Consider the following 18,465-nt stretch of genomic DNA (forward strand, 5'->3'; position numbering starts at 1 on the left):
CTGTAGCACTCGTTGCAAGTTTTTACCCTTCAGCAATATCCTATTCCCCCACCTCCCATCCTCTTGTAAGTACCATTTTACTATGTTTTTATGAGCTTTTTTTAGTTTCCACATATACGTGAGATCATATAGTACTTATCTTTCTGTGTCTGACTTCCCTCACTTAGCCTAATGTCCTCAGGTCTATCCATGTTGTCGCATATGAAAAGCTTTAGAAATCCTGTTTTCTTATTGCACATTCATTAGTGTGTTAGAACACTGGAACATATTCTTTTTGCAGTTTCCAAGCAAGTGGCTCTCAGAGGTCTGCACTTGGGGAAAGCACCCATCTTCATTGGTAGGCAAAGAGGAAATTAAACCAGGCTGCTGCAGAAGCTTTTCCATGTAGTCTACTGGTGGATTTTTGCTTTTGTTGCTTGTGCTTTTGGTGTCATATCCAAAAAATCATTGCCAGGACCACTGTCAGGGAGCTTTTTACCTATGTTTTTTTCTATGAGTTTTATAGTTTCAGGTCTTATGTTTAGGTTCTTAATCCATTTCAAGTTAATTTTTGTGAGTGGTGTGTAAGACAGGGGTCCAATTTCATTCTTTCACATGTGAATATCCATTTTTGTCAGCACTTTTTATTGAAGAAACAGTCCCTTCCCCATTGAGTATTCTTGATTAGTTGACCCTACTTGTATAGGTTTATTTCTTGGCTCTCAATTCTGTTCCACTGACCAATGTCTCTATTTTTATGCCAGTACCATACTGTTTGATTACTTTAGCTTTGTAATAAAGTTTGAAATCAGGGAGCATAGTGCCTCCAGTTTTGTTCTTTCTCCAGATTTGTTTATCTGTTCAGGTTCTTTTGTGGATAGATACAAATTTTAGAATTTTTCTTTTTGATTTCTGTGAAAAATGCCAATAAAATTTTTATAGGGATTGCATTGACTATATAAATGACTTTAAGTAGTGTGGACATTTTTTTTTATTAATTTATTTTTGTTACAGATGTTTCTCCTTTTCCCCCATTAACACCCTCCTCCTGATCCCACCCTCTCTATTTAGTTATTTCTGTATTTGGCTTTATTGATATTCTATATTGAATGAGACACTGTCCTCTTACTTTCCTTTAGTTCTTTCCACATGGTTGGACATACAGTTGACCCTTGAACAACATGGGTTTGAAATGCATGAGTCACTTATAAGTGGATATTTTTTAATATGTTTTTATTGATTTTAGAGAGAGAGGAAGGGAGGGGAGATAGAGAAACATCAATGTGAGAAAGAAACATCAATGGACTGCCTCCTTCACGTACCTCGACCGGGGATCAAACTCACAATGTGGTATGTGCCCCAATTGGGAATCACACCAGCAACCTTTCAGTGCTCGAGACGATGCTCAACCAACTAAACCACACTGGCCAGTGCTATAAGTGGGTTTTTTTCCCAATAAGTATGTATAGTACTATTAATGTATTTTCCCTTCCTTATGATTTTCCTAATATTTTTTCTCTAGCTTAGTTATGGTAATATAGAAATACACTTAACATATAATATATGCATTAATCAACTGTTTATATTATTGGTAAGGCTTCTGATAAACAGTAGGCTATTAGTAATTAAGAGTCAAGAGTTATACATAAATTTTCAACTATGTGGGAGTTTGGTACTCCCAACCCCTGTATTTTTCAAGAGCCAACTGTTCTTAAAATAGCTGCTTTAGATCTAAAGGAAAAAAAGGAGGGACAGTGAGTATGTGAGAGAGTGAGCGAGTGTGTGAGAGAGTGTAAGTGGACATGAAGGTGTACAACAAAACTTGAGCAGTGCAGAGCCACTGAGCAGAAAGTTTCTGTGCTGTGCATGGGAGCAGCCAGCTACTGTGGTTAGCGGCCATTCAGGGCGCTTCTCCATGCGCTGCAGGGAGGTCCCACCATTTTGGAAGATCCCGGGTCATCCCTGAGAGGAGGCAGTGGGAGTGACTAGGGCCAACAACCTAAGCCCACCAGCACACCTGGCACCATCGGACCACTGGACACCCTGTGTTGTCACAGACCTGTGCTTAGTAGTAGAGCTCCCAAGGTGCTGGTCGTGGAAGCTGCAGACAGCCCAGAGCCCAGCACCATCCCCCATAGTATCAGCCTGATCAGAGTCGAGATATATCCCCAGCAACAGAGGCTGGGAAGCAGACATCCATCCTCAGGCAACACAAGCACAGATCAGCAGCTGAGACCCATCCCCAAAAAATACACCAAAAGCTGAGCAAAAGTTGAGCGCCACCAGGCGGCAGCACTCCCCAGCTGTCAGCAGCAGGACCTGGGGCTCCACAGAGGCCCGTGCAGTCCAGAGCCCACAAGTGCAATGGAAAGCCTGAGCCCGAGAGAGAGTGATGCAATCCAGCTGCCAGCCCGCAGGACCTGCAGGGTGTGGAGGCACCAGAGAGGTCTGTGCAACCCAGCAGGGACTGTGCAATCTAGTTACCCGTGGGACCTGCGGGGTGCTGAAGCACCAGAGAGGCCTGTGTGACCCAGCAGGGACTGTGCCATCCAATTACCCATGGGACCTATGGGGTGCTGAAGCACCAGAGAGGACTGGGCAACCCAGCAAGGACTGTGAAATCTAGTTAGCCATAAGGACTGTGGGGTGCTGAAGCACCAGAGAAGCCTATGTGACCCAGCAGGGACTATGCCATCCAATTACCCACGGGACCTGCAGGGTGTTGAAGCACCAGAGAAAAGTGTGCAACCCAGCAGGGACTGTGAACTCTAGTTACCCACGGGGCCTGTGGGGTGGAGAAGCACCACAGAGGCCTGCATGACCCAGCAGAGACTGTGCCATCCAGTAACCCGTGGGACCTGCAGAGTGCTGAAGCACCAGAGAGGACTGTGCAACCCAGCAGCCCACATAATAGGCATAGAGCTGGGTCCACAAAGGGATTGTGCAATCCAGTTACCTGTGGGACCTGCAGGGTGCAAGGGCACCAGAAAGGCCTGTGTGACCCAGCTGTGCACAAGATAGGCCTAGAGGATGTGAAAATGGAAGTGGAGTGAATAGAAGCTACGCAGACAATCACCGAAGACCAACCAGGAATTACAACTAAAATATAGACAAATCCTCAGAAAAAAGCAACAGAAAAGCAGCAGGACAGGACCATATAACCAGGGACATTGGTAGGATCTGCGGAGGCACAAGAGGGTGGCAGGCTGGGAGCCCAGGGACAGCAGCAGTCTTAGCTGTGAGCAGTGCCTTGGGGAATAAAGACCAAGCCTGCTCCACAGCACAGAGAACTGAGACAGACCACTGAAATAGCTACAACCACTCGAATGAGGCTCTAGCAGAGGGAGGGCAGACTGGGCTGGAACTCTGTGGGCACACCCAGGATTTGGAGGGCACTCAGAGTTTCGGCTGAGATGTAGCCACAAAGGATGGGGGCCAGTATGCTCCTTCCCCGAGCTGTGGGGAAAAGCAGCAGCACCCACCCTCAGAGATTCAGCCTTTCCCAGGTGAGGCAAAGAAATGCAAATTGAGGCTCATTAACAACCAGCATCTATCCCACCCTCTTGAAATCCTCTTATGCAGAACACCAGGAGTACATTCCGAGGCAAAGAGTAACCAAGACTACTAGGCATCAGGCAAAAAGCTAGAGGATAACTGAACCTTTCCTGGGCTTGCAAATCTACCCAGGAAAGTAAACTTAGTGCTATTTAACGTGGGCCCAACCAGGCTCATGCAAACCCAGCAGAGGGAGCCACAAACAACAGAACACCAACACCAACAGGAAAAATTTGGCAGGCTCCAAAACCCACTGAGATAGCCAAAATGGTGAAACACAGAAACAAATCCCAAATGAAAGAACAAGAGAACTCTATCGAAGATGAGACAAATGAAATGCAACTAAGCTAATTATCAGAGGCAGAGTTCAAAGCCATGATCTTGAGGAAGTTCAACAGCATGAGTAAGGACATCAGCGCCATGAGTAAAGATATAGAAATATTGAAAACAAACCAAGTGGAAATGAGGAATGACATAACAGAAATTAAGGACTAACCAGCAGAGTAGAGAAAACTGAGGACCGGATCAGTGAATTAGAAGACAGGGAAGAAAAAAATCAACCAATCAGAAAACCAACAGGAAAACAATTTAAAAAACAGGAAGATAGCTTAAGAGAACTGTGGGACAACTGGAAACGCAGTAACACTTGCATCATAGGAATCCCCAAAGAGGAAGAAAATTGGCAAGGGTTACAAAATTTATTTGAAGAAATAGTGATACAAATTTTTCCTAACTTGGTGAAGGAAGAAGGCATTCAAGTTCAAGAAGCACAGACAGCCCCGAGTAAGAAGAACCCAAACAGGCCCAAACCAAGACACATAGTAATTAAAATGCCAAAAATTAAAGACAAAAAGAGACTCCTAAAGGCAGCAAGAGATAAGCAACAGGTTACTTACAATGGAAACTCTATAAGGCTCTCAGCTGACTTCTCAACAGAAACACTACAGGCCAGAAGGGAGTGGCATGAAGTAATCAAGGTCATGAAAAACAAGGATCTGAATCCAAGACTACTCTATCCAGCAAGACTATCGTTCAATATAAAAGATCAAATAATGAGCTTCTCAGACCAAAAAAAAAAAAAAGGCTAACAAAATATATTAACACCAAACCAGCACTGCAAGATATGCTAAAGGGACTGCTGTAATTAGTAGAAGAAATAGAAAGAAAAGTAGAACCACACTAAACAAAAATGGCAATAAATAAGTACATATCAATTATCACCTTAAATGGGAATGGTTTGAATGATCCCATAAAAAGACACAGAGTAGCTGACTTGATAAGAAAGCTTGACTCACATATATGTTGCTTACGATAGACCCACCTCACAACAAAAGACTCACATAGGTTGAAAGTGAAGGGATAGAAAAATATCATTCAAGCAAACGGAAAGCAAAAAAAAGCTGGGGTAGCAATACTCATATCTGATAAAGTAGATTTCAAAATGAAGGCCATAACTAGAGACAAAGAAGGCCACTACATAATATTGAAAGGATCTATCCAATAGGAAGATATAACCTTGGTAAACATACATGCACCCAATATAAGAGCACCAATATATATTAAAAATCTTCTGGAGGACTTCAAATGAGAAATCAACAACAATACAATCATAGCAGGGGACTTCAATACCCCGCTGACATCATTGGATAGATCTTGTAGACAAAAACTTAACAAGGAAACAGAGACTCTAAATGAAGCACTAGATCAAATGGATTTAATAGATAACTACAGAAAATTACACCCCAAAACTGCAGAATTCACATTTTTCTCAAGTGCACATGGGACATTCTCAAAGATAGACCACATGTTAGGGCACAAACTATCGACAAGTTTAAGAAGACAGAAATCATATCAAGCATCTTCTCAGATCACAATGGCATGAAACTAGAAATCAATTGCAACAAGAACATGCAGGGACATTTGAACACATGGAGGCAAAAGAGCATCTTATTGAACAATAAATGGGTTACAATGGAGATAAAGGAAGAAATTAAGAATTTCCTGGAAACCAATGAAAATGAAGACACAACAACACAAAATCTATGGGATGCAGCAAAAGCAGTTCTGAGAGGGAAGTTCATAGTACTACAGGCCAACCTCAAGAAACAAGAAAAATTTCTAATACACTATCTAACCTCACAAATTAAAGAACTAGAAAGCAAACAAAAAGAAAATCCCAGACAAGTAGAAGAACGAAATAATAAAGATCAGAGCAGAAATAAATGACATGGAGACCAAAAAAAACAATTCAAAGCATCAATGAAACAAAGAGCTGATTCTTTGAAAAGATAAACAAGATTGATGGACCGTTAGCTAGACTCACCAAGAAACAAACAGAGAGAACCCAAATACAAAAAATCAGAAACAAAAGAGGAGAAATGATAACTGACACCACAGAAATACAAATATTTGTTAACAAATATTACGAACAATTATACAGCAAAAAATTCGACAATCTAAGTGAAATGGACAAATTTCTAGAAACACACAGTCTCCCAAAACTGAACTGGTAAGAGACAGAAACCTTGAACAGACCAATAACAACAAAAGAAATTGAAGAGGTAATCAAGACTCTCCCAGCAAACAAAAGCCCGGGGCCGGTTGGCTTCAAGGGGAAATTTTACCGACATTCAAAGAAGAACTAACACCCATTCTCCTCAAACTATTTCAAAAAATTCAAGAGGAAGGAAGACTTCCAAACTCGTTTTATGAAGCAGGCATAATTCTAATTCCAAAGCCAGAAAAAGACACAACGAAGGAAAACTATAGGCTAATATCCCTGATGAACATAGACACCAAAATCCTGAACAAAATACTAGCAAATCAGATCCAGCAATACATCAAAAAAATTATTCACCATGACCAAGTGGGATTCATCCCAGGGATGCAAGGCTGGTACAATATTTGCAAATCAATAAATGTGATACACCACATAAACAAAATGAAAGATAAAAATCATATGATCATATCAATAGACACTGAAAAAGCATTTGACAAAATCCAACACCTATTTCTGATAAACATGCTCAGCAATCTGGAAATAGAGGGGTCATATCTTGACACAATAAAGGCCATATATGAAAGACCTACAGCCAACATCATACTCAAGGGGCAAAAAATAAAAGCATTTCCCTTAAGAACAGGAACAAGACAAGGACGCCCAGTTTCACCACTCTTATTTAACATAGTACTGGAAGTCTTAGCCACAGCAATCAGACAGAAAGAAAAAATAAAAGAGATCCAAATTGGAAAGGAGGAAGTGAAACTGTCATTATTCGCAGATGACATGATATTATACATAGAAAACCCCAAAGACTCCATCAAAAATTTATTAGACTTAACAAATAAATTGGGCAAAGCAGCAGGATACAAAATTAACATCAAGAAATCGATGGCATTCTTATACACCAATGATGAACTCACAGAAAGAAAAACTGAAAAAAAGTCCCATTTATCACCGTGGCAAAAAAATTAGGATACCTAGGAATAAACTTAAACACAGAAATAAAGGATTTCTTCACAGAAAACTACAGGTCATTGAAAAAACAAATAGAGAAAGATATAAAAAAGTGGAAGCACATACAGTACCTGGTTCCTGGATTGGAAGAATTAACATCATTAAAATGTCTATACTACCCAAAGCAATCTATAGATTCAATGCTAACCCCATCAAAATACCAACAACATACTTCACAGAAAAAATACTTCAAAAGTTCATATGGAACCAAAAAAGACCCCAAATAGCCACAGCAATCTTGATAAAGAACAAAGTTGGAGGGATCATATTACCAGATTTCAGGTTATACTACAAAGCCACTATAATCAAAACAGCCTGATACTGGCACAAGAACAGGCATATAGACCAATGGAACAGAACAGAGAATGCAGAAATGAACCCAAGGCAATATGCTCAATTAATATTTGACAAAGGGCGCAAGAGCATACAGTGAAGACAGCCTCTTTAATAAATGGTGTTGGAAAAATTGGACAGCTACATGCAAAAAAATGAAACTAGATCATCAACTTACACCCTACACAAGAATAAACTCAAAATGGATAAAAGACTTAAATGTGACTCGTGAATCCATAAAAATCCTAGAAGAAACTGTAGGCAACAAAATTTCAGACATCATACGCAGCAGAATTTTCACTGATACATCACCTAAGGCAACAGAAACAAAGATGAAAAAAATGAACACGTGGGACTACATCAAAATCGAAAGCTTCTGCACAGCAAAAGATACAATCAGCAAAATGGAAAGGCAACCCACTGCATTGGAGAACATCAATGCCAACGATATATCAGATAAGGGGTTAATTTCCAATATATATAGAGTGCTCATACAACTCAACAAGAGGAAGACAAAGAACCCAATTAAAAAATGAGCAGAGGAACTAAATACACACCTCTCTAAACAGACATACAAATGGTTAAGAGACATATGAAGAAATACTCAACATCAGTAATCATCAGAAAAATGCAAAAACAATGAGGTATCACCTCACACCTGTCAGAATGGCCGCCATCAACAAATCAGCAAACAAGTGTTGGCGAGGGTGTGGAGAAAAGGGGACTCTGGTACACTGCTGGTGGAAATGCAGACTGGTGCAGCCACTATGGAAATCAATATGGTGTTACCTCAAAAAATTAAATATTTAAATTCCATTTGACCCAGTGATCCCACTTCTAGGAATATACGCTAAGAAGCCTGAAACACCAATCAGAAAGAATATATGTACCCCCATGTTCATAGCAGCACTATTTACAATAGCTAAGAACTGGAAACAGCCCAAGTGTCCATCAATAGACGAATGGATAAAAAAGCTGTGGTACATATACACAATGGAGTACTACACAGCTGTAAGAAAGAAAGATCTCTTGTCCTTTGAGACTACATGGAGGGACCTGGACAGTATCATCCTGAGTGAGGCAAGCCAAACAGAGAAGGACAAGTATCATATGATCTCACTTATTGTGGAATATAATGAACATAACAGTCTGAGGAATGGGGTAGTCCCAGAGACGTGGAGGTGGGGTACAGACTGACAATCCCCAGAAGAGGGGATGGTGGGGGAGAGATAAACCACAGAACTTATATGCATGTATGCATGAACAGTGGGCATGGACAACAAACTGGGGACAGGGCGGGGAGGGAGAGGGAGGGGGGATCAGTGAGGGGAAAAGGAGAAACATCTGTAACAAAAATTAATTAATGAAAAAATAATAAAATAAAACAAAAAGGAAAACTGAAGATTTTAAATGACATACATAATGTGGAACTCTGAAAATCTGATTCCCCCTGCCCCATGTTTGTTGTTTATTCTGTTTGTTATTATTGTTTTAGTGATATTTCTAAACTAATTCTGTAAAGTCTGTATTCTTTGTTATGTCTGGCCACTTAAGTCTCTGCTCGGTTAACTTAGTGCTCACTAATGACTAGACAGAGATTTCCTAAATGTCTAGAACCACCAAGTCTCCCAGTCATTGCCAAGGCTCTGTGTGTACGTTGGAGCATGCATTCAACATTCAGCCTTATCCTTCACTTTCTGCTCATACAGAGTCTCAAGGTCAGCCAGAGGCCAGTTTAGATCCCTCTTAGGTCTTTCCCAATTTAGCACAAAGCCTTGCATGTGTGCATGGCCTTGTAGATTTCTAGGCATATGTCTGAGCTTTCCAATATCCCTAAGATCATCACATTCTGTGCTTTTCGTTTTAAGCTTTTTGGTTATACTATTGTTTCTGTAACTGTCATCCATCAGCTCTGACAGCCACGAACTTAATCAGCTGTCTGTAATTATTTTTGACAAATGCCCCAAGGTAAAGGCTTTTCACGCTGGGTGAACTCCAAGTCAGGCAAAATAAAGGGAATCAGCACAAGGTCTTCTAAGAAACACCAGATAGGTCAAATAATGACAATTCTCTGGTAATGAGGTTTTAAAGGCTCTTTAATCCCATTCTTCCCCTCAATGAGTGCCAGGTTCCTGGTTTCAATGTGACTACGAGCTACTGACATTCAAGGCTAACACAGAGTTGGAGGGGGGTTATACAGCAAGTGAACGCTTGCTGTTCTTACTGATATTAAGACATTTTTTTCTTGAATAAACATTTCCCAGACTACTGTAAGTCTCCGGTTAATCTCCAGAGTTCTATAAAAATTGATTTTGACAATTTGTGTCAGTTTTCTCAATGTTTTTATGGAGAAAACTTTAAGAGATCATTAATCCACCATTTCCAAGAGTCTGCATTCTTAAGTTGTAAGTGATTATTATCAATTCTATGATAGCACCACTGTCACAAGATTGTTGAGGATGAAATATTAGCTCATCCACACTGCAGAGAATACTGAATCCCCACCTAGTCTGTGGGCACCAATGTGAGTGAGACATAGCTCTTGCCCTAGGGGCACGTTCAGCTAGCTGGTAGCAAGGAGGAGAATAAGCAAAACTAAAATTGAGGGGAGAAATGCTAAGTTTCAGAAGGGGCAGTTACGGTGCCGTGGGAGCAGAGCATAAGAATGGACATCTGGCTGGGAGGAGGTTAGGGAGACTCCCGGGACAGAGGATTTCAGCATTTCAAGTCACCAGAGCTGATGTGGCACTGCAGGGCTCTGGTCCAGCACTCATACCTCACAGAAGAGAAGAATGAGGTCAGGTAGCAAATAATTGGCTCACAGCCATGGCCTACACAAATACAGCAGAAGGAGTTTCTATCCATCACAGCCTGCAGTCACTGACCACATACGTGCCAGGTTCTGCATTAGGCACTAGGAACCTTCCAACACACAAAGAAAGGTAGACTGCCTGTGTTAGATAAAGGTTTCCCGTGCTTGCCAAAACTCTGATCCCTGTAACAGAAGTAGCATAATGGCAGGTTGTGGGCAGAAATGGATCCCAGATTATATTGTTTGGCCCGCAATGAAATGGCCCACATGAACTAACTGCCAACACTTAAAAATCTAGAGCTTTCACATAAAAAATCAGGTAAAAGAAGAAGATCTAACCATACTGAACCCAAATTCCCACCTGGCAAAATCTGTCTGGAGCCATACAGACAAATACCCTTTAGACAAGCATGAGCTCTCAGCTCTACCATAGTCTTCAACATCCGGTATATCTCCTAGACTCTGAGGTTGAGTGCCAGCTGCCTCGTATCTCCTTTCTTAAATGCTGTTGATTGTCTTTTAGCTGAAAAAAGAGGTAAGGAAAATTTCTGGTACCCATATCTCAATCTAAACAGTGTGAAAATAAAAGCTGGCCCAAGAAGACAATGTAGTTTAATAAAAAGGAGAGATGGCACATTTCTTTGTGGGAGTGACGTCTATTTCAACATACTTAACACCATGATGCATCAAACCATAAAGAGGACCTGTGACCAATATTTAGAAGAAGTGAGAAAATCAAATGATTTGACAAAAAAAAGAAAAGCTATAAATAAGGTTAAATTATTAAGTATGACTATCAGTGAAGTATGGGATATGCCTCTGAAACACAGTGATGTAAGTGAAAAAAATACAATGGCACCAAAAGCTTCACAGATGGAAATTAAAAACAAAACAATCTACTGTACACAACAGAAATTATGTACCTTAAACAAAAGCAAATGTTTGCAATTTTACTTCAAACCAAAAAGCTAACACTTAATGTGAAGAAACTGAAGAATTTAAAAGATCGTGAAGCATTTAAATAAGTCACTTGCAGCATTGTCAATTTAAATTATTAAGTACAGATTCAAAATATATGACCAGTTAACCACAATTATTTACCATGTCCATAAGAACTGTTCTGGGCCTGGAGAGCCCCCGGGCCTGGTGCCATGCTAAGCACAATGCCAGAAATGACACGTGCATGTGACGATGCTCCTGCCACACTGTTGTCCCAGCCCCAGAAACAGAAACCCAGTGTTTTTTTTTGTTTGTTTTTTTAAGAAATTGGTACGATCCCAAGGAATAACTTATACTAAAAGAAAGATTACCACCAAACGCTATGAAATAGTAATGAACCAAAACCCGCCTGTGACTTGTCTTGCTGACAGCTGAACAATCTACTTGAGGAACCAGGAAGCAGGACATGGTAACATATGACATTTGTGTGGAGGGTAGGGGATAAGCTGCTGAAGAGTTTTGTTATTTTGAACTGTTGACTGAAATATTAACTCATGTCACTCAAATGGAAATTCCTACCCCAGCTCACTAGCTAAGATGAGAAAAAAGATGAGGACTGGGGGTTGTTATCCCACCCATTTTAATAGGTGAACATCGCTCTGCAAGGGCTTCTACAAATAGTTGCACAATCCCCAGTCAATTAATTTATTCCTAATGACAAATGTCATTAAGAATCACATCTGACAAGACATAATCTTGTCCACTTACCAATTTCCAGAACTAAATTTATATCTACAATATAAATTTGTTGAGATAAAGACTGAAATCCTCCCTGGCCAGTTTGGCTCAGCAGTTAGAGCACTGGCCCAAGAACATAAAGGGTCACAGGTTCGATTCCTGGTCAAGGGCACATACCTGGTTGCAGGTTTAGCCTGGTCTGGAGAGTGCAGGAGGCAACCAATTGATGTTTCTCTCTCACATCAATGTGTTTCTCTCTCTCTCTCTCTCATCTCTCTCTCCTCCCTCCCTTCCATTCTCTCTAAAAAATAAATGAAAATATATCATTGGGTGAGGATGAACAACAATAAAAAAAAGACTGATATCCAATAAAAGTTCTCCTCCTTCAAAAGTTAACTAAATAGATTGATATAATTTTCCCAATGTTATTAGCAATAAAAAGAAATGAAAAGCAACAAAAACAACAATGCTACATTATACTGAAAACTAAATATGTTAAGAGTGGCATTCCATAATTACAAAATACCCCAATGAAAAGCTATCCTAAAAAACCCATCAGGCAAAGACTCCCTCCATGTCTGGAAGAGCTGTCATGTGTGAACAGCTGTTTTCCATCGCAAATTATTAAAATTAAACGCAGCTGAAAGTCAAGGATACGGTCTGTCCTCTATTCAACAAGAGGCAGAAGACCTGACACTTACATCTTGGGGCCAAAGAAAAGATGTCAAGTTCCAAAGAATAAATAAATAGGAAAGAAAAATGTAATAATTGAATGATTAAAATATTTCTTTTCAACTTTAAGTTTTTGAATTTTATTTAAGTTCTGATACCATACATGCTTATATAGCTATGTGGTTACACCAGAGATGAATGAAAATAAAAGTGTTTTAGTTGTCTGTTGACTTGTCTCCTGTCAGCCGGTTGTGTTCACTGCTATACATTCTCCCCCTCCCCATGAGTTTGGTACCCCTGCCTTGTATCAACCTCCAACTCAGTTAACAGAATTCCTTGTATTTCAGTATACTATGAAAAATAGAGTCTTACGCCCCCGATCGGAGAGCAGCTTCCTGCTGGTAGGCGCTAACCCTACTTGTGTACTCAGAGCCAGAGACACAGTGAGTGCTCCAAATACTTCTCCAGCGGACCCACCTCTGCTTTTCGGGTCACTGTTCTTACCACATTTACTCTCCCTTCACTCACTCACCTCCACAATTCCTTGGTCCTTGAAACCTCATTCCAAACCTAGAAGAAGAGAGAGAAAAGAGCTGTTCAGGCACCATGCAGGTAGCACCTAGCCTGCCAGCCCTGTGGAGGGGACAGACAGCTAAATCAGACCAGTGCCTGCACTCATGAAAACCGCCCCTGGGACACATTCAAACAAATACCACCAAATAATGAGAGAGGAAGGAGAAAATGTCCAATTCAATGGGGCCAAGGGGCTCAGAAATGATTACTGATCAAGCCCTAAAGGGTGGGTCACTAAGAGGAAGGCTGAAGCATTCCAGGGAGACAGAACCACCTATGCAAAGATTCAGAAGAGTGAGAGAGACGTGAATAATTTGCCTTACTCAGAGCATGAAGTTCTGGGGAGAGGGACGAGAGCCTGGCCTACACCGATTCCCAGAAGTTAAAATGGCAAAAACTGTGGAGGCTACTTGAGAACTGCAGATGGAGGAGCGGTGGGTCCAACTGTGCTCTAGGAAATCCCTCTGGCTGCTGCGAGAAGAATGGACTGGAAATGACAGCAGAGCAGCAGGCCCCGAGAGAAGGTTGCAGCAAAGGAGTAAAGTAAGGCACTGGCCCCAGGATGTCCGAGAGATGCCAAGATGATGGAAGGAACAGCTGCCAAGGGCAGGGCACTATGTGGGCCCTGTTCCACAAACTGTCCTAAGCAGAAGTATCTGGAAGATGCTCAGTGGCACCTGGAAGGCCCACACCTGCATCCTGGAGCTTCCTGGCCTCTGCCACCCTGGGTTCTAGAGCCTTCAAAGCTTCAGTGTGAACCACTCTGAAAATATCTATGGCCCAGTCCCTCTGAGGGTCCTATCCCAGAAACATGGCTTCCCCCTGGCAGACAAAATGACCATCCTATCTGAGCCCAAGCTCCCATTTCTACAGCCCTCACTCACCCAAATAACTTTCTCAGCCCTTAAGAAGTGTTTTTGGCCCTGGCCAGGTGGTTTGGCAGGTTGGAGCATCATCCCATACACCAAAAGGTTGGGGGTTCAATTTTCAGTCAGGACACATACCTAGATTTCGGGTTTGATGCCCGGTCGGGGCATGTACAGGAGGTAACCAGTGTCTCTCTCACATGGATGTTTCTCTTTCTCCTGCTTCCTCTCTCTCTAAAATCAATGAAAACATGTTCTTGGGTAAGGATTTTTTTTTTTTAAGTCTTTTTGGCAGGTAGGAATGTAATGTTTATATTTTGCAAAATCAAACCAGCCAAGAAAATGTATCTATTACCCTTTTATATAGTTCCCAGTTCAAAACACAACTGAGATCATCTTATTTCCCACATACAGAATTGTAAGTAATATAACCTTCAAAATATAATTGTAATTGCATGTAATATAACCTTTAAGGATCCCCTTGGGCCTGCCCTAAACCATATACCCTGAGGCAGGGATTACTGACCTCATTTTACCTAACAGGGAATCTAGGACCTGGAGAAGTCTGTGCTATAAAACAGTATAAGGTATATCCCTTTCAAACCATACCTCTATGCTATCTCTAGCCTGCTGCTGTGGAAGCAGGCAGGAATCCAATTCCATCCCTGTGTGGGACTACCTGGATGATCTTGGACAACACACTCACTAAGGTACTCACCTTAGTGGTAAGAATGGGGATGAAAACCCAGGATTCACTTGACACATTTAAAATTATAATTATCGAACTCTGGTAATGATCTGTTTATTAATCTTTTTGTAAAAATAATAAATTATTTTAAAATTTACTCAACAAAATACTGAGTATGGTAGGCAGTTAGACAGACATAAGCAGAGCAAGGACTATGGACCAGGTTCAGAAGATCACCAGGGTGGAAAGCCCCAGGTGCCTAGAAAAGGATAACTGTACGGTGGGACTTCATCCCCAGGGTGACTCTTTGTCCCCTAGCATATTGCTGATCATGCAGTTTGAACCACGCCCCCACTCCCGCCAACCCTGGGACTTTTCATATCTTTGGTCATTTGGTTTGGACCACCTGACCTTTCCTCCCTAGATATAACATCTAGGCCTCAGTTGTATTTCAGTTCCAGACCCAGAAAAGCAGCAAAACCAGACAGGGACACCAAGGCTGACCCCCTGCCCTAGCACTGGCCAATCAATCAGTGGAGACCTAGACCCTGAAAGGGCACACCTAGAAAGTTGAATATTCCACTGAGATCTTCCCCTGGGACCTCCCCTAAAATCTCCACCCTTAAAACCCTTATAGAGGCGCCTTGGCTGGTGTTGCTCAATGGTTAGAGCATTCGCCTGCCCACCAAAGGGTCTTGGGTTCGATTCCTGGTCAAGGGCAGGTACCTGGCTTGTAGGTTCAATCCTGGCCCTGATCCAGGCACATGCAGGAGTCAACCAATCCATGTGTCTCTCTCACATGGATGTTTCTCTCTCTCTGTTTCTCTCTCTCTTCCTCTCCCCCCTCCTTCCCACTTTCTCTTTTTAAAAAAGAAGGAAAAAAACCTTAGGAGGGCCACTCAGCTCCCTCCTGGGAGCAAGCAGGAGCTTTTCCCTTCTCCCTCCCCTTCCCCCCAGGCACATCACCTCTACCTTCCTCACTTCTAAGCTCCAAGGGCCCTTCCTCTGCCTCTACCTAGGAATTACTTCTTCTGCCTCTGTGATTTTCTAAATCTTCCAGTCTGAGTTTTGGCTCTGAATTCTTTCCTAGCCAGAACTCAAGTACTGAGGTATGTAAAAGACGAAATCCCTGTTCTTAGGACTGAGCAGCGAGGAAAGCAGTCCTTAAACAAATACACCCTACAAACAAGCACTTAGTTCTAGTTGTGTTGAGTCCCAGGAAGAAAAAGCTGAACACAGGTGTCACAAGGGAGGAAGCCCAGATGAGACTAAGGCACTCTACAGAAACAGCACAGGCAGGGCAGTGCCAGGAGCTGCTAAGAAACAGGAGGTCGCCACCCAAGAGGAGGGCTAGGGGCGTGGCCTTCCAGGCAGAGCCAGGGAAGAAAGTTCCAGACTATTCCATAAAAAGTGCAAGAAGAAGGAAAACCGCTCCCTTAAGTAGTCTCAGTTGTGAAACCTGACGGGAGGGCTCCTGCTTCTTGTTGCCAGGACCCGGCGCAGAGCACGCCGGCGTTCCGTAGGCGGGGGCTCTGACGGCGACCCCTCCGGAGGCCGCTGCAGTGCCACCGTGAGGGCCACAGCGCCCTCTGCCGGTCGCCGATCCCAGGCCGCCGAAAAGGAAACAGGCCCAGGAGGGCCTGCTCGGACACTCAGGGCTCGGTCCCAGGGGCGCACTACCTTGTCCACCTGGGCGGCAGAGAGCAGGTCTCGGGCGTCCAAAAAGGAGAAGACGTGAAGCAGCTCGTGGACCCCCAGCTGCGGTCCCATCGCTGCCACCGCCCCACCACGCCTTCTCTGTGCTTCCGCCCCGAAAGCCAATCCCCGCCCAGTCTGATTTCGCCCCGCAGGCCAATCCCCGCCCAGTCTGATTTCACCCCGCAGGCTAATCCCCGCCCAGTCTGTTTTCGCCCCTCCCCCCGGCCAATCCCCGCCCATCCGATTTCGCCCCGCAGGCAAAACCCGCCGTGTCCGTGCGCTTCCGCCTCATCAAGCCAATCCCTAACCAGTCCGCTGCTGTTCGGCCGCGCTCCTCCCGCTGTACTTCGGCCCCATCCTATAGCCCATTAGCTCCTCTGATCTCTGGCCTTGAATTTGCCTCTGAATTCACTCTTGGACCTCTCCTTTGTCCTCACCCCTATCCTGACAGTACCCAGACCCTCGCCCTGACCTTCGTCCTTGCACTGAGCCTCACATTGGACCTTATAGTGCTTCCAAACCCGCGCCTCTGGAGCCCTTGCTGTGGTGCTGGCCCTGCCCCTTGGTCTCATCTCTTACCAATATATGCGCCCAGTCCTACATCTCAACCTCACTCCTCCCCCTTTAAACCTGGCGTTTGACTTGGAGCTCTCATCTGGTTCATACCTGGCCTTCACCCTGACTCTGGTCCCATTTGCCCTTATCATCACCCCAGTCCTTACTAGCTAGCATCTGTCAATCACAGTACCCTCATTCCCTCACCTAACTCTGACCCTGATACTCACCCTCGGCCTGAACTTCACCCTGACCCTGGCCCTGACCCTCAATCTCCCTCTTATGTTGGCACTGGCATTTTCCCAGACCCTAGCCTTAACTAAACCTGGTGCCTTCCTCACCATGGCCCCTAACCTGGTCCTCACCCTTGCCTTGCACCCTGAACCCTGAACCCTAAACCTCACTCTGGACTTTGTCCTGGCCCTAGCCATGTTCAGATCAGTTAGTGTAAGGGTGAGGGTCATGATCAAGTTCAAGGTCAGAGTCACAGGCTGAAGGTAATGTCAGGGATAGAGTAACAAGGGTCAGAATCAGAGTGAGGGTGTCTAGATCAGGGTAAAATTCTGTATCAGGTTAAGGATCTGGATGAGAGATGTCAGTGTCACAATCAGGTTCATGGTCAAAATCAGTGTAAAAGAAATTTTAGGGCCGGGGTTATAAGTTCAGGATCAGTGTGAGAGTCATGGTCAAGGTCAGGATCAGGGTCAGGTTGAGGATCCATTAGAGCAGTGGTTCTCAACCTTCCTAATGCCGCAACCCTTTAATACAGTTCTTCATGTTGTATGTGGGCGTATCTGCATGTGGGCGGGCCCACCTGGAGACAGAGGAGCAGTGTCTCGGTTCCTAAGACCATCCGAAATATCTTTTCCAAAGGTCTTAGGCAACCCCTGTGAAAGGGTCATTCGACCCCCAAGTTGAGAGCCGCTGTATAAGAGGATCAGTGAAAGGATGAAGATCAGGGTGGTTATTGTCAGGGTGAGCAAAGACTGAGCGTTGCACTCAGGTTGACAGTGAATGTTCAATTTTGTGTAGGATTCAGGGCCAAGGTCAGAGGCTGATATTCAGGATTAGTTAGGGTCAGTGTCAGGTTCAGGGTCAAGACTGATGTGAGGATAGAGTCAGTGTCATGTTCAAGTCAGTTCAGGGAGAGCATGATGTTCATTGTCAAGGTCAATTAAGTCAAGGTGGGCTTCATGTTCTATTGCTACTGGAATTCCCACCTCCACTTCTCTCTTACATATACACCCACCTGGATAAGATACTTTTTCCAGATACTCTTCCATCTCAAGGTCTGTAACCTTAATAACATAGGTTAGAACATGGACATCTTTGGGGGTGGGCATTATTTGACCTATCAGTTATGTTCAAGGTCAAGATTATGTTCAAGGTCAAGGAAGGGTCCAGATGTGGGCAATGGACAGGCTGACAATGATGGTCAGTGTCAGTGTAAAGTCTGATTTCAGGATCAAGGTCCAGGTCAGGTTCAAGGTCATGATGGGATTAGGGTGACTCAATAACAATAGCCAAGTGTGAGTCCAGG

The 18,465-nt window shown here is 43.2% G+C and overlaps 1 protein-coding gene across 3 annotated transcripts in view; it reads right to left on the reverse strand.

The window, feature by feature from the left end:
- The window catches only part of LOC118629716 (F-box/WD repeat-containing protein 12-like), a 40,106-nt gene extending 23,627 nt beyond the window's left edge, over nucleotides 1–16,479 (reverse strand). For 2 of the 3 annotated variants that reach the window (XM_036261302.1, XM_036261304.1), the window contains exons 1-2: nucleotides 16,353–16,479; nucleotides 13,078–13,115 (exon numbers count right to left, since the gene is read on the reverse strand). In XM_036261302.1, the coding sequence (XP_036117195.1) occupies nucleotides 13,078–13,115; nucleotides 16,353–16,442 (128 nt within the window). In that variant the 5' untranslated portion in view covers nucleotides 16,443–16,479. The remainder of the gene's footprint in view (nucleotides 1–13,077; nucleotides 13,116–16,352) is intronic. The other variant, XM_036261305.1, reaches the window with a different exon arrangement.
- Between the last annotated feature and the right edge of the window lie 1,986 nt (nucleotides 16,480–18,465).

This window comes from Molossus molossus, unplaced genomic scaffold, assembly GCF_014108415.1.
Source record: "Molossus molossus isolate mMolMol1 unplaced genomic scaffold, mMolMol1.p scaffold_m16_p_14, whole genome shotgun sequence".
Lineage (NCBI taxonomy): Eukaryota > Metazoa > Chordata > Mammalia > Chiroptera > Molossidae > Molossus > Molossus molossus.